Raw genomic sequence first — 13,214 nt, forward strand, 5'->3', positions numbered from 1 at the left:
AGGGGAGTAGCTTCACAAGTAGTGAAGCAGGTCTGCAGGTGTCTTTCTCTCCCCCTCTCTGTCTTTCCCTCTCTGGATTTCTCTCTGTCCTATCCAACAACGAAAGATAGCAACAACAACAATAATAACCACAACAAGGCTACAACAGCAAGGGCAACAAAAGAAAAAAAAAAAAAAGGCCCCAGGAGCAGTGGATTCATGGTGCAGGCACTGTGAGCCCCAGCAATTACCCTGGAGGCAAAAAAAAAGTGTGAAGAACACAATATGGTGTCATGGCCTTGATTCTGAAAATCCTGAATGAAGGATTTCTAAGGCACCAGCCATCAAGCCCACCTCTGCTACTGCAAATATAACCACAGTGGGAAAGTCAACCAGTGTCCTTGTACTGGTACAGATAGCTTGGCTCCCCAAGGACCCCTGCGATGGTCCCCAGGTTGTTGGTCTGCTTCTAATTCTGCTTCTAAGACCCTTCTGTTTTGATCATCACATTAGGTTAACGCTGTGGTTTATTTACATAATCACTGTTTTACCTGAGAACCGCCCTGCCTACAGGGCACTGGTTTAATCTCACTGGTTCACACTCTCTTCCCTTCTGTCTTCTCCTCCTCTCTCCATTTCTCACTGTCCTATCCAACAACGACAACATCAATAACAACAACAATCATAACTATAATAAAACAAGGGCAACAAAAAGGGAAAATAAATAAACACAAAAAAATTTTAAAAAGAAAGAAAAATTCATGTTAAGTGAAATAAGTCAGAAACAGAAGGATGAATATGGGACAATCTCACTCTTAGGCAGAAGTTGAAAAACAAGATCAGAAGAGAAAACACAAGTAGAACCAGAACTGGAATTGGCGTATTGCACCAAAGTAAAAGACTCTGGGGTGGGGGGGAGAGTACAGGGCCAAGAAGGATGACAGAGGACCTAGTGGGGGTTGTACTGTTATATGGAAAACTGAGAAATACTGTGCATGTACAAACTATTGCATTTACTGTCGAATATAAAACATTAATTCCCCAATAAAGAAATTTTTAAAAAAGAATAGGACCTAACACAACATATCACACCAGTGATTTTTGTCAGTCACTCAGTACTTATCACATGTAGTAAATCTCTCCCTCAATTACAAAACAGATATGACAATTTATAATGTAAATAAAAAGCAAACTTGGTCATGCAAAGTTACTGATAAATGAAGATCTGGCCAACTTGAAGAAGAGGAAACAACCAGCATGGTAACAACACCAGCAAAATAAAAGTAATAGAAATATTCATGAATTTTTTAAAATTTTGAAAAAAATTAATGAAACCCTTCATATTTTTATAAAAAGTGTTTTCTTTGTAACCGAACAACCAAATAGTGACATACAGGAAATACTAGTTTGTCACCTAACATTTTTCAAAGCACTTAGGACAAAAATAAATAAGAATTTGTTCATTCTCTAAGAGTTAAACTCATAACTGATATTATAATCCATATTTTGATCATATCAAATAAAAATTATTTATATGTTACTTCCATATTTCAAGATAAGGCCTCAGTAAATCTCCCTCCCCAGGCTGAAGATGGGATGATCTCACTCACAGACAGAAGTTGAAAAATAACAACAGAAGGAAAAACACTCAGTAGAACCTGGACTGGAGCTGGTGTATTGCACTACAGTAAAAGACTCTGGGGTTGTGGTGATGGGGTGAGTGTTTAGGTCCTGGGACATGATGGTGGAGGACCTAGGTGGGGGGGGGGTAGAGTGTTATGAGGAAACTGAGGAGCGTTACTCATGTACCAACTACAGTACTTTAATGTTGACTATAAACCATTAATCCCCCCAAAAGGAAAAAAAATCTCCTTCCCCATTACTTTCACTCCCTGCTCTACAACCTCTCCCAGGGGTTGTCTCCTGATGTAATCAGCACATATAAAATGTAAATAAATACTCAGTGCTCCAAGAGACCATCTTTTTCTTTTTTTTCTTAAATTTTTTATTTACAGAAAGGAAACAGTGACTGAACCATAGCATAAGAGGGGTACAACTCCACACAATTCCCACCACCAGAACTCTGTATCCCATCCCTGCCCCTGATAGCTTTCTTATTCTTTAATCCTCTGGGAGTATGGACCCAAGAGACCATCTTTTTCTTACTGCCCTCAAAATATACCAGGTCTGTCCTACTTCTTCCCTCACTCCGTCCCCTTTAGTTGGAAAGAAGTATTTTCATCTCTTGGATATACAGGAATTTCCTCAAGTTTACTTTCTCTAGAAAAGTCAAACTTTGGGGGCCAGTTGGTAGTGCAGCAGGTTAAGCACGTGTGGCGCCAAGCACAGGGACAGGTGTAAAGGATCCCAGTTCAAGGCCCCGGCTCCCCACCTGCAGGGGGGTCGCTTCACAAGTGGTAAAGCAGGTCTGCAGGTGTCTGTCTTCCTCTCCCTCTCTATCTTTCTCTTCCCCATCTCTCTCCATTTCTTTCTGTCCTAACCAACAACAGCAACAGCAATAACAACAACAACAATAATAATAACAACAATGATAAACAACAAGGGCAACAAAAGGAAAAATAAATAGCCTCCAGGAGCCGTAGATTCATGGTGCAGGCACCGAGCCCCAGCAATAACCCAGGAGGCAAAAAAATAAATAAAAATAAATAAAAAGAAAGCTTTAACAAGAAAGAAAGAAAGACAGAAAGAAAGAAAGAAAGGAAAAAGAAAGAAAGAAATGAAAAAAGAAAGAAAGAAAAGTTAAACTTTTATGTGGGTGGTAACATAATTTTGCCTGGAGATATTCACTATTAGAATTTTGAAAAGACTGACCCAAAAGAAGTCAAAAGGTTTCAAGTCACCCAAAATGATTTTCTTCTTCTTTTCTTTTATTCCAAAATGATTTTCAGGAGAGAGGTTGACATTAGCACCCTGTCAAAAGCCTTAATGATTCTCAAGTGTTTTATTTTGCAACAACAATTGCAGATTGGACCCATCACTTTGGTGTAGGAATTGCCATTGATGATAAGTAATCAAGTCGTTAGGTTTTAAGAAAAGTAGCTGTGGCCCAGGAAGTGGCATGGTTGATAGGTGCTGGACTTGCAAGCACGATGTCCTGAGTTTGGACCCTGTATCACATGTGCCAGAATGGTACTCTGCTCTGCTTCTCTCTTCTTCTCTCATAGACGGACAGACAGACAGGCAGAGAGACAGGCAGACAGACAGGCAGGCAGACAGACAGGCAGGCAGGCAGGCAGACAGACAGACAGACAGACAGACAGACAGACAGACAGATCTTTAAAAATATACTTGTGGGAGTCAGGCGGTAGCGCAGCAGGTTAAGCGCACTTGGCGCGCAAAGTGCAAGGACCGCCATAAAGATCCCGGTTCAAGCCCGGGCTCCCCACCTGCAGGGAGTGACTTCACAGGCGGTGAAGCAGGTCTGCAGGTGTCTTTCTCTCCCCCTCTCTATCTTCCCCTCTTCTCTCCACTTCTCTCTGTCCTATCCAACAACGATGACAACAATAATAACTACAACAATGAAACAACAAGGGCAACAAAAAGGAATAAATAAATTTTTTTAAAAACTTGTAAAAATAGCCAATACCTGCTTAAAAAACAAACAAAATTTTTCCTCCCCCTTACAGAAAAACAATTTTATTTAATTTTTAATCTCATAAGACAGAGAAAAATTAAGAGGGGAGGAGGATAGAGAGGAAGGGCCTGGCGGAACATCTGCAGCTCTGCTTCACAACTCGTGAAGCTTCTTTCCTGCAGGTGGGGACTAGGGGCTTGAACCCAGGTCCTTGTGTGTACATTCAACCAGGTCTGCTACAGGCCTGGCCCCTAAAGTACAATTCTTTTATTTATTTATTTATTTATTCCTTTTTGTTGCCCTTGTTTTATTGTTGTTTATTACTGTTGTTGTTATTGTTGTTGTTGTTGTTGTTAGATAGGACAGAGAGAAATGGAGAGAGGAAGGGAAGACAGAGAGGGGGAGAGAAAGACAGACACCTGCAGACCTGCTTCACCGCCTGTGAAGCGACTCCCCTGCAGGTGGGGAGCCGGGGACTCGAACCAGGATCCTTATGCCGGTCCTTGTGCTTTGCGCCACCTGCGCTTAACCTGCTGCGCTTCCATCCGACTCCCTGAACAATTCTTTAAATATCTAAAAGTCAAGATAAACCAGAGACACAATGATTGAAGAATTATGCTTAAAGTTATGTATAATTTAGACTTGTTTTTCTCAAGATTTGCAGTTAATAGTAAGTTGAATATCCATTGAGTATTGAGAATTCCAGAGCCTTCAAAAGATAGAATCCATAGCTGAAATGAATCTGCAATCAAGATAGTTCTTTTCTATATGAGTGTGTGTCTATAAATTTCTCTCTGTTGACTATATTATTATGTAATGTAATACTACAGTTTTTAAAAATTCACTTTGATTATAGCAAAAACATGGGCCATGAATAAGAACAAGGGACAGAAATTTGTATCAGACGTCTTTGGATCATAGTAATAATAACTCATCTTCCTTTCCCCAATCTTTTAAAAACTTTCTTATGTTTGACTTTTTAAAATATTCCTAAAGCTGATTTTAGCTTTGATTCCAGCAACAGTTGACAGTTCTCTGTATTTCTAATTATTCTTTGGAGTCCTTCTAAGTGCATTTTTTTTTCTTTTTTGCCAATGTCTATAAAAAGCACATGGTAAACATGATGGGTATTCCTCTTAATGAGACTTTTTAAAAGCTGAAATAGGCAGAGAAGAAAATATGAAGTATTTTAACATGTGAAAAGGCCAATGAGTCTGGACGTGTCTGGATACTTACTCTCTCACACAGCTCTTCAAATGTGCAGTCGGCAATGGTTCCACAGGCTTTATTCAGCCGCAGCTCTCTGCCTTGCACTTTGAGAATCCTTGGTCTAGTTACTATGGGAACATGAACAAAGACTCAATCTTGTCTGGATAATTACTATAAAATTCATCTCTTACAGATAGGAAATGCATAGCTTGATGAATAATAGCACATGATTCAACACATAAATTAGACAAAATGCTGATACAATGACTGCCACTTGAGCGTGGCATCAACCCATATACAGCAATGGAACTTATTAATTGGTCAGTGGAGATTGGGCATTGTGTTCTAAATGTATTCTCTTTCAGGAGAAATTAACTTACGTACAATCATTCTGTTTCTGAGCCAGCTCATCAAACAACTTATCCACGACAGCCTCCACATCAGCCTCACTTGTGCTACAGTGAAAAGAATAATAGAATATGAAATTAATAACACTTGAAGCCAACATCAAACAGCTGCCTGAGCCTGCTTAGCTTTTTGCCCATAAAAGAGAGAGAGAACAGGATGTTGTGCTCTAAATACAAACATTTGATTTAGAATACACTTAAAAGCAGAGAATATTCTCTCTCAGGTAGATGATTCTGCCTTATTTGCATACACTGAAAGACTTCTGTGCTTCTGGCTGTTTCCAGTAATGAGACGATACAAGCAGAATAAACCCATTAATACTATGTGTACACAATGAGAGGAAAGACTTCTGGCTCTCTCTTGCATGCAAAACAAGATAAAATAGACAAGGCAGTCAAGCACCCAGAAAGTATCCTTTGAAATCTCTACTGAGAGGGTGCATGTGAAATTAAACATTGATGTTGCTTTAAAAAGAATCAAGCACCCAAAATTAAATTACTAGCTTCAAATACTAACTTGATGTGTACATCGATAACTTTCTCAGACTTCTAGTGTAAGGGCAATTACAGAACACACTGTTTCTCTCAAAAGTGTCCTGGGTAGAAACTCAAGAAAAAACCTTCTTCTTCTGTGATGCCCACCAATGAGGCTACTAGGAAGTTAGTATCATTAAAGACTCCTTTGTATTCTAATTAGAAATCACCATATGGTTTGGGAACTCATACAAACAAACGTGATACTACTGTGACCTTTTCGCCTCTAACTGTTTTTTAAGGAGGGCTTGATAAATTAACAGTCAATAAAATAAAATAACTGGCAGAAGAAAAAAAAGGCTGTTAAAAAATCTTCAAGGGAGGTAAAAGTTTACTTCAACTCAGCAGATAAACTTACACAGGATGACCTGTCAATATGCTTAATTCTGACACACAGACCACTCATGTAGGTGTGGAAGCAATTAACCTCAATTCTGGACATCCATCCTTCATACAGTCTTATTGGAAACTCATATGGTAAATCCTGTTTTCTGAAGATTAAGCTTAAACTGAACCAAACCAAACCAGTTTCTCCCCTGTGATAATTATCAGGTGACAAGTGTTGAACACAAGCGCGTAGCTCTTCAACTGTCCTATAGCAAATTCCTTTAAAATGCAGCAGAGCGGCAATCATTATGAAGGGTTTAGAATGCCAAGTCATAACCACTATACCTCATAGGATCTTAAAGACACCATTCGCATCGGTAAATGATATTAACTTTCCAGGAGGAAATGGTATTTGACTCATATCCAATGTCTTGGATGAGGGAGCCAGGCGGTGGCGCACTGGGTTAAGCACACGTGGCACGAAGCGCAAGGACACGCGCAAGGATCCAGTTTTCAGCCCCCGGCTCCCCACCTGCAGGGAGGTCGCTTCACAAGCGGTGAAGCAGCTCTATAGGTATCTCTCTCTGCCTCCCTATCTCTCTCAATTTCTCTCTGTCCTAGCCAATAAAATGAAAAAAAAAATGGCTGCCAAGAGCGGTGGATTCGTAGTGCCCGCACTGAGCCCCAGCAATAAATAACCCTGGAGGCTGTAATAGTAATAATAATATAGTAATAATATATAGTAGTAATAATAATATAGTAGTAATATACAGTAGTAGTAATAATAACATAGTAGTAATAGTAATGGTAATAATAAGATCTTGGATGACATTTGAGTAGAGCCATATGAGAAAATGCCACTACCAAAAGTTATTCTAGAGACGTTCCACTCCCTTCTTTTTATTTGTTTTTATTATTATTTTTATACTACAGCACTGCTCGGCTCTGCTTTATGGTGATAAGAGGGGTACAATTCCACACAATTCCCACCACCAGATCTCCATATCCCATCCCCTCCCTTGAAAGCTTTCCTATTCTTTATCCCTCTGGGAGTATGGACCCAGGGTCATTATGGGAAGCAGAAGGTGGAAGGTCTGGCTTCTATAATTGCTTCCCCGCTGCACGTGGGCGTTGGCGAAGACAGAAGTTCTAATGAACTGGGTAACAGTAACCGTATCTTATTATTTGAAAAGCAGGAGGGGCTAGTGTGTCTTTTTTATATTATTATATGTCTATGTTGATACAAAATATAATCTTTATAGAAAAGAAAATTAGATCTCAGGAAATTAAGTCCCTTTTCTAGGATCTGAATACATAAATTTTAATTTTTTATAATGATTAAGTGCTACACATAACATATATAGACAGGAAATAGTGGTATATGAATAATAATACTAAGTCTAACAAAAAAGTGAATAAATCAATGGAAGACTGTCAAAACACCTGCACAGATAAATTAAACATACATAAAAATATCACACTGGGCAAGGAGCACATGTAACTTGTTCATTCTTACTAGTATAACAAATGTAAAGTAGAACAAAGGTACATCATGCTTTTATACAAATTGGCAGATATAAGGGAAAAATGTAAAAATCTAGGTATTGGGGGAAAGTACTCTCTTATGTACTTCTGGCAAGAGTATAAGATTGGCCCAATGTATAAGAGCAACCATATAACCTGCAATAAAAGCATTGAAAACACACCTAAGGGGGCCGGTGGCGGTGCACCTGGTCAAGCACACACATTTACTGTGCACGAGGACCCAGTGTGAAGGCCCGACCCCACCTGCAGGGGAGAAGCTTCTTTAGTGCTCATAACGTACTACAGCATGTGCTTGCTCTCTCTGTATCTAGAAGATACACTATGGGCAGGGGTAAATAGCACAGTGGTTATGCAAAGAGACTCTCATGACTGAGGCTCCAAAGTCCCAAGTTCAGTCCCCCACACCACCATAAGCCAGAGCTGAGCAGCACTCTGGTAAAATAATAATAATAATAATAATTTTAAAAAATAATAACATCAAAAAGATACACTGTTGCTCAGCTAGTCTACTAACTTGCTTATAGTAATAATTATCTATTACCTTCTTAAACTCTAAGACCATAAGGAACCTTCCCCAGTCTCTTTAAAATCCATATTTCTCCAAGCCATGGAACCTCTGGGACTTTGCTTATATTTCATGATGCCTCTCCTCTTGATCCCCTACCCTGTGATACTGCCTCTGCTGACCTCAGCTAAGCCAGTGCCACCATGCCACATGTGTTGCCACTTCTTTTTGTTTCAGATTATATCCAGGGATGCCAAGCCTGAGATGTCAACCTGCCAACCCCAATAATCTGGTAAAACCTTTCCTAAAACATGGGATTACTTAGTTCCATTTCAAAAGGCACACTTTCTAACAAAGTGATAGATGCTAGATATAGGGCCTGGGGAACTGGGTACATGGATGCACTTATCCATAAGTTGCAGGCAACTATATACATCAAAGTAAAAGTGCTTAGTAGTCCTCTCTGAATAGACTTAGACCTGATAAACTTGGAAATCTAGTATAAAGGCCTAAAAAAGGGACCATAAATTTTCTAATCAAATATTTATTACTTAGGCAGAGACACCCTCCTCTCCTGCTCCCTACTTTACTTCCCTCAATCATTCTATCCTACTCAACTAGCTACACACACACACACACACACACACACACACACACACACACACACACACACACACAGTAAGATCTATCTCATAATCTCTTCTGACAGCATCAGCATTATTGTCGCCCTTGATAATCCTTAGAAGAAACATGTGTACATTTGGCCAAGAGCTATCCTGGCAAATATTACACATATATGTATCAACTACTGGACAATTACTGTCCTTTTAAAAACCTTTATTAGAATCACCAAACAAGGAGGTCGGGTGGTAGTGCAGCGGGTTAAGTGCACGTGGCGCAAAGCGCAAGGACCAGTGCAAGGATCCCGGTTCGAGCCCCGGGCTCCGCACCTGCAGGGGAGTTGCTTCACAGGTGGTGAAGCAGGTCTACAGGTATCTATCTTTCTCTCCCCCTCTGTCTTCCCCTCCTATCTCGATTTCTCTCTGTCCTATCCAACAACGAAGGACATCAACAATAATAACCACAACAAGGCTACAATAACAAGGGCAACAAAAGGGGAAAAAATGGCTTCCAGGAGCAGTGGATTCATGGTGCAGGCACTGAGCCCCAGCAATAACCCTGGAGGCAATAAATAAATATTAAAAAAAGAATCACCAAACAAGTAAACACAGTAAAACTCATCAGATAAAGGAAGAACTACAAAAGCTGGATAAGAGTAAGAGACTGGCACACTTAACGATGGCTTTTTGGGTCACTACCATCACCGGAGGTCCTAGTCTGAGAATCCTTGGATACCCACATCGATATAATGGGCCTAAACCTCTAACAGACCCCTCTCTTCATCACCACTGGTCACATCCATCAGGAACACCACCATAAGCCCTCTTGTGGACCTCTCCAGGACCTTGCCCTCACTATCAAGTAGAAATGGTAGAGATAGCCCCACCCTCCCAAGGGAGGCTGGGTGAGTCTACTCTACCACCCAAGGAAGACTGGTCCTGAAATGAGTGCAGCCTAGAATGTTCCCAGCTATGACTATGGACTGTGAGCTCAGATGGAGAGAGATTCAGAGTGCTAAATATGAATAGAATATGAATAAATAGTTAATTGTATCTACATATTTTCATTAGGTTGGGAGCTATTCTCTGCCCTGATCCAGCTTTCTAGTCCTGTTCTCAACTCTGACATCATCTTCTCAGACAATAGTTTTAGTCCACCTGCATGTTATCTATCAAGCCCAAGGAAAAAAATCACTAAATTAATGGGCCCCTAGAAACATCTAAAATAGGCTTCCTAACATCTTTTTAACCTAAGATCCCTATTCTTATCTGCTCTATTCCTACTTTTTGGTTCCTGCTTATTAAAAATTTTGTCCTGCTTTATATATTACTGCCTTTCAGCCACCAAGTTGCAGATGCTACAATGATTCCATCCTGACTTCGCTGGGCAGACGACCTCACTGACATGTCCAGAAACTTCACCTCTCCAGAGCCCTACCCCACTAGGGAAAGACAGAAACAGGCTGGGAGTGTGAATCCACCTGCCAACATCCATGTCCAGTGGAGAAGCAATTATAGAAGCCAGACGTCCCACCATTTTCACCCCATAATGAATTTTGGCCCATACTCCCAGAGGGGTAGAAATGTTAGGGGAAGATGCCCAGAGGACTCTGAACTTCAATTCCATCATGACCCTGAAAGAGAAAAGAAAAAATAGGGCACTTGGAAGTATAATAGATGTAGGTATGACTTAGAAAGGAAGAGGAGGCAGCGCCACAGGAAAAATGGTGAAAATATACAGATATAGATATAGAAATAATAGCCGTGGGAGTCAGGCTGTAGCACAGGTTAAGTGCAGGTGGCGCAAAGCACAAGGACTGGCATGAGGATCCCGGTTCGAGCCCTGACTCCCCACCTGCAGGGGAGTCGATTCACAGGTGGTGAAGCAGGTCTGCAGGTGTCTGTCTTTCTCTCCCCTTCTCTGTCTTCCCCACCTCTCTCCATTTCTCTCTGTCCTATCCAACAATTATGACAACAATAATAACTACAACAATAAAACAACAAGGGCAACAAAAGGGAATAAACAAATAAAATAATTATTATAAAAAAAAAAAGAAAGAAATAATAGCCGCACCAAAAAAGCGAATGACCCCAACCATAAGTGGGCAGAGGACATGAACAGAACATTCACTCCAGAGGAGATCCAAAAGGCTAACAAACACATGAAAAACTGCTCCAGGTTGCTGATTGTCAGAGAAATGCAAATTAAGACAACACGGAGATACCACCTCACTCCTGTGAGAATGGCATACATCAAAAAGGACAGCAGCAACAAATGCTGGAGAGGCTGTGGGGACAGAGGAACCCTTCTGCACTGCTGGTGGGAATATAAATTGGTCCAGCCTCTGTGGAGAGCAGTCTGGAAAACTGTCACAAGGCTAGACATAGACCTTCCATATGATCCAGTAATTCCTCTCCTGGGGATATACCCCAAGGACTCCATAACACCCAACCGAAAATGTGTGTACTCCTATGTTCATAGCAACACAATTCATAATAGCTAAAACCTGGAAGCAACCCAGGTGCCCAACAACAGATGAGTGGCTGAGAAAGCTGTGGTATATATACACAATGGAATACTATGCAGCTACTAAGAACAATGAACCCACCTTCTCTGACCCATCTTGGTCAGAGCTAGAAGGAATTATGTTAAGTGAGCTAAGTCAGAAAGATAAAGATGAGTATGGAATGATCCCACTCATCAACAGAAGTTGAGAAAGAAGATCAGAAAGGGAAACTAAAAGCAGGATCTGACTAAATTGAAAGTAGGGCACCAAAGTAAAAACCCTGTGGTGAGGGGGAGGATGGACATGCGGCTTCCTGGGCCGGCAGGGTGGTGTGGGTGGAGATGGGTGGGTGGGATGGGACACAATCTTTTGGTGGTGGGAATGGTGTTTATGTACACACCTATTAAATTGCAGTCATATAAATCACTATTTAATATGGGGGGGGAATTGATTGTATGTCTAACAAAGGGACTTTTCAAAGTTAACCCAATTACCAAATAATGTGATGATAACTGTAACTATCCATTGTCTTCTTGAACCCTAAGACAGCAGGAACCTCACATTTCCACTATAGAGCCTAAACTTCCCCCAGTCCTGGGACCCTAGGGTAGGGCCCACCTTCTCGTTTGCTTCTTCCAATTCTTATCAAATAATATTGCATCCGCTGATCACAACCTTATCAACACGAGTGCCACCCCAGCATGCTTCACTTCAGACTGTGTCCAGAGACTTCACGTGTGGAATGACAACCCTTCAGCTTCATCACTCGGGTGAGACCTTTCCTTTCATAGTATTCTCTAATTCCATCCCAGGTGGTTCATTTCCTAAGAAAGTCCAAAAACTTAGATATAGACCAGGTTCCAGGAAATAGAGCATATGTCCACACGTATCCATAAATCAGGGCAAATATATACCTGAAAGCAGTAGTACACTAGAGTTTGCAGTGAGTACCCCCCCAACACTTCATCTCCACTATACCATCCTTTGGGTCTATGATTCTTCAACAATTTGTTTGTATGTTAACTCTCTTTTCAGCCCCCAGGTTCCAGATGCCATCAGGATGCCAGCCAGGCTTCCCTGGACTGAAGACCCCACCAATGCTTCCTGGAGCTCCGCTTCCCCAGAGACCCCATCCTACTAGGGAAAGAGAGAGGCAGGCTGGGAGTATGGATCGACCAGTCAACGCCCATGTTCAGCAGGGAAGCAATTACAGAAGCCAGACCTTCCACCTTCTGCAACCCACAAAGACCCTGGGTCCATACTCCCAGAGAGATAGAAGATGGGAAAGCTAGTGGGGAGGGGACGGGATATAGAGATTGGGTGGCGGGAATTGTGTGGAGTTGTGCCCCCCCCATCCTATGATTTTGTTCATGTCTCCTTTCTTAAATAAAAATAAATAATAATAAAATAAAAAGAAATAATAGTCAACCCATATCTGTGACATTGGTAGAACTACTGCATTTTCCAATGGAGGGAATGGGGTGACAGAGCTCTGGTGGTGGGAATGGTGTGGAATTATACCCCTGTTTTCTTATAATGTTGTAATTAATAATAAGTCAGTAATAAGAAATACATGATCCAGGCCACCGGCTCAGGTGGTAGAGTAAGGTCCTGGGCTCAGTCTCCTCACATCACATCATGGAACAACACAAAATAAATACCGCATCATAAACAGTAGAGCACTGCTTTGATCTCTCCCCATCTCTCTCATAAATACAAATCACACTAGATTTACAAACATAACTGAAAAATATTCCAGCCTAACCAGTACGAGGCAGAAGCAATAGCGTGTAATCAACAGCAGTTACTTGGAAAATGCATAGCATCGTTGGCAGAGTAGAATAACGCTTATGCAAAAGACTTCCAAGTCTGAGGTCCCAAGTTCAACCCACTGCACCACCATAATCCAAAGCTGAGACGTGCTCCGGTAAAAATCAATCAATCAATCAATAAATGTCTTAAAGGTAGCACTAAATCAAACACAAT

At 41.0% G+C, this 13,214-nt stretch overlaps 1 protein-coding gene across 1 annotated transcript in view; it reads right to left on the bottom strand.

The window, feature by feature from the left end:
• The window catches only part of AFG1L (AFG1 like ATPase), a 196,686-nt gene that overhangs the window by 51,194 nt on the left and 132,278 nt on the right, over positions 1 to 13,214 (bottom strand). The window contains exons 9-10 of the mRNA XM_007535470.3: positions 5,168 to 5,238; positions 4,811 to 4,911 (exon numbers count right to left, since the gene is read on the bottom strand). Of these exons, the coding sequence (XP_007535532.1) occupies positions 4,811 to 4,911; positions 5,168 to 5,238 (172 nt within the window). The remainder of the gene's footprint in view (positions 1 to 4,810; positions 4,912 to 5,167; positions 5,239 to 13,214) is intronic.

The sequence above is a fragment of the Erinaceus europaeus genome, chromosome 4 (genome assembly GCF_950295315.1).
Source record: "Erinaceus europaeus chromosome 4, mEriEur2.1, whole genome shotgun sequence".
In the NCBI taxonomy this organism is placed as follows: Eukaryota; Metazoa; Chordata; class Mammalia; order Eulipotyphla; family Erinaceidae; genus Erinaceus; species Erinaceus europaeus.